This window comes from Narcine bancroftii, chromosome 3, assembly GCF_036971445.1.
Source record: "Narcine bancroftii isolate sNarBan1 chromosome 3, sNarBan1.hap1, whole genome shotgun sequence".
NCBI lineage: Eukaryota > Metazoa > Chordata > Chondrichthyes > Torpediniformes > Narcinidae > Narcine > Narcine bancroftii.
The window spans coordinates 185,837,083-185,840,659 of NC_091471.1; the positions used below are offsets into that span (position 1 = coordinate 185,837,083).

Here is a 3,577-nt window from a genome sequence, read left to right on the forward strand (position 1 = left end):
CAGATGTGCTGATACGGTGCAGCCAACGCAAGGGAACTGTGAGGAAGGACCACAGACTAGTCAATACCGGGCACTGAGAGGCTGACACTGAGGAGAAGCCCCACAACCAACAGAAGGAGGAAAAATCAATAAGGTGTCACAGTGGTGGAAACAGAGAAGAATGTAAAATGTACAATGATGAGTATGTATCGATTCAATTGACAAGATAAATGTAAAAAGTTTTGAACAGTTTTTCTTGTAAATAATTTATTCTGAATTTATTGAGAATAAAGTATATTTTTAGAAATAAAATAGTATCCAAGAAGAGCAGAGTGAGCTGCCTCAATGAATATCACTCAGTCGCGCTCACATCTACTGTGATGAAATGCTTTGAGAGTTGGTTATGGCCAGAATTAACTCGTACCTAATTAAAGACCTGAACCCATTGCAATTCTCCCGTGACCACAATTGCTCCACAGGAAATGCAATCTCACTGGCTCTCCACTCTGCCCTGGATTACATAGACAACAGCAATATGCATATCAAGCTGCTTTTCAACACCATTATCCTTCAGTACTGGTCAGCTAGCTCAAAAACATGGGCCTAGCAAAACTCTGATTGTAACCGCAGGAGGGAAAATCAGGAGAATACAAACCAGTCCTCATCGAGGAGTCAGCAGTGGAAAGGGTAAAGAACTTCAAATCCCTAGGTGTTCACATCTCTGAAGACTTATTCTGGGGTCATCACATCGATGCAATCATAAGGCTCACCAGTGGCTATACTTTGATAGGAGTTTGAGATTTTGTATGTCAAATTGACTTGCAAATTTCTACAGGTGTACTGTGAAGAAAATTCAGATCGGTTGCATCACTGTTGGGTGTGGAAGTTCCAATGCATATGACAGGAAGAGTCTACAGAGTTGTGAACTCGTCCAGCACCATCATGAGCATCAGTCTTCACTCCATTAAGGACATCTACAAGAGGCGGTGTCTCAAGAAAAGCAGCCCCTATCCTCAGGGACCCACCCAGGCATGCCCTTTTCTTTTTGAATATTTTATTCATAATCTTTCAAGCTTGGACTCAATGATTTACAACTCTGTCATTAACAATAATTACAGATCTACGCCATTTACAAATTATCCTTATCTAATCCATAAGTTTTAGATCAAATCCAAACCTAATAGCTCTTGCCCTTTCTCCTACCCCCACCTCATACCGTAAACGTCAAATACTCAACACATAAACAGAACCAAAGAAAAGAAAAATTTAGACATTAAAATAACCATAACATCAGAGTAAATTATATTGGGGAGTTAAAGAATTTCATGTATGTTACATTTTAAATGTAGTATTACATGACAATAATGGAACCTTTACCTTTTCTCACTGTTCCCATCAGAAAGGAGGTATAGGAACCATAAAGATGAACACTCAACATTACAAAAACAGCTTCTTCCCTTCCACCTTCAGATTTCTGAATGGACAATGAACCATAGACACTACCCCACCCTTTCTTTTGCACTAATTTATTTTTTCAAAATGTGATTTATAGCAATTTGTGCACGTGTAATGCTGCCACAAAACAACGAATTATGTGACATGTTCATGATGATAAATTCCGATTCATATTATTTTCTGCAATTTCAGCTACATTTAATGGGATCCCACCACCATGCACATCTTCCCCTCCCATCCTCTATCCGCTTTCCAAAAGGATCACTCCCTCATCCCTTCCCACCAATCATTCCCCTGGTACCTACCCCTGTGACCGCAGGTAATGTGACACTTGCGCTCACACCTGCTCCCTTACCATTATAGAGGGATCCAAACAGTCCTTCCAAGTGAAGCAACGCTTCACCGGTGAATCTGTAGAGGTGATTGCTCCTGATGCAGCCTGCAGAAGATAGCGCATTCAACAACATACCAAATCTCCTGACTTCTTAGAAAGTAGAGGTGTTTCTGTGCCTTCTTCATGGTTGCCTCAATGCACTGGCTCCAGTTGAGGTCCTCAGATATGTGGACTCTCAGGAACCTAAAGGTCCAAGCCCAGGGCTTTCGAAACTTTTTAGCTCATGGAACCCTTTTGGGGACCACTTGGAAATCGCAGAACCCTAATAATCAATTTACAGTTGAGAAAACCTGGCACATACACAGGGTTGGCCCCAGAATTATTGTACCCACCCACCCACAGCACTAGCGTCTGGAGTACTGGGATGTATTACTGCTTGAAAAGACACCAGTCTGAGACCAATGGTCCCCCCTGTCCTGAACCCCAGTCGCCACTTGCTGTTCTGCCCCAAGTTCAGCAACTGAGTATTTCTCACCACGGATGCTGTCTGACCTGTGGACTTCCTCCACCAATTCTTTGTCTGCCCAAGATTCCAGCATCAACAGGCTTTTGTGGTTCTCAATAACTTCTCTGTTGTCCTTTGGCTCCAGGGCAGATCAAGATTGCATCCATTCAACTCTTCGTCAAACCCAAACCCACGCTCTTGTGGCCGCCTTTCCTCACCTGTCATTCGCTTTTTTAAAAAAATTCCAAACCAAGCCAGGGGAAGCCTCTTCACCCACACCACCCACCCCACCCCCACCCCACCCCACCCCCACCCCCACCCCCATGTGTGCAGCTGGACCCTGAAGCAGAAACGAGACAACCTACCTGCTCTGGTAGTCACTCCAGCACGGGCATCCCTGCTGCACTCCCATGCAAAGGTGGTAAACCATTGCACCGACATTTGATTTAACAAGAAGCAAGGCGCTGGGTCCAAGTTGTTGCAATCACGTGAGTCAGGCCAATGAATGGGTTTCCCCTCTACCTTGAACCCTGCACGTGGTCCCTAAATTTCCCCCACATTACTTGTGTTTCACCCTTAAACATATGCCAATGGAGCAGGTCATCATATTGCAGATGCAGGTTCATTCCAGCGGCACAGTTTGCACCGTCAGTCAATGAGAAATGGAGCGAACCACACAAATTGGGGGGGAGGGGGATAAACAGAGGTCAAGAACTCCTGCTGTGCTGATCACACATGGGGAGTGACTACGGTGCATTAGATGAGGAGCAGCTTCTGGACCTTAACCCCTATCGAGCCTGTCTGCCCACCAATGCCACAATGAGCCGTAGCCTGATGATTGGCTGTGAGGGCAGGGCGAAGAAATGTCACTATAATTCCCCCCCCATCATTCTGCCTGCTAATTGTTCCGGAAACGTCAGCGAGCAGTCGCACACGTCTCCCCCTACCCAGCTACCATCTTGTCTTCCGCCGTAGAAACAAATGGAATTATAGGTAAAATATAAAGAACAGATCCCTGTCATTTCTTCTGTGGAAGCACTATCCTAGCTTATTCCACAGCTGTCTCGTTAGTTTGGACATGTACAAAGTTGCTCAACCTCCCCTTCACAATAAGCATGGACTGGGGTGAGGGGCACAGGGCAAGAGGTGAAGGACGTGGCACGATGGCGAGGGTGTGAGGGTACGGGTAAGGGGCGTGACGACGTTTGAGATGGGGCGTGATCCCTGTGGAACATGGCTTGGCGTGTCTCGTGGAGCATGGCTCTCGCGAGGCGCAGGCTGACACTGGGTCACTGTCCATACCA

General features: G+C 45.7%; 1 protein-coding gene across 1 annotated transcript in view; it reads left to right on the top strand.

Annotated features, from left to right (window-relative positions):
• The first annotated feature begins 3,008 nt into the window (after window positions 1-3,008).
• Window positions 3,009-3,577, top strand: part of cisd2 (CDGSH iron sulfur domain 2) — a 21,924-nt gene continuing 21,355 nt past the window's right edge. The window contains exons 1-2 of the mRNA XM_069923119.1: window positions 3,009-3,117; window positions 3,177-3,266. Coding sequence (XP_069779220.1) covers window positions 3,009-3,117; window positions 3,177-3,266 — 199 coding nt within the window. The remainder of the gene's footprint in view (window positions 3,118-3,176; window positions 3,267-3,577) is intronic.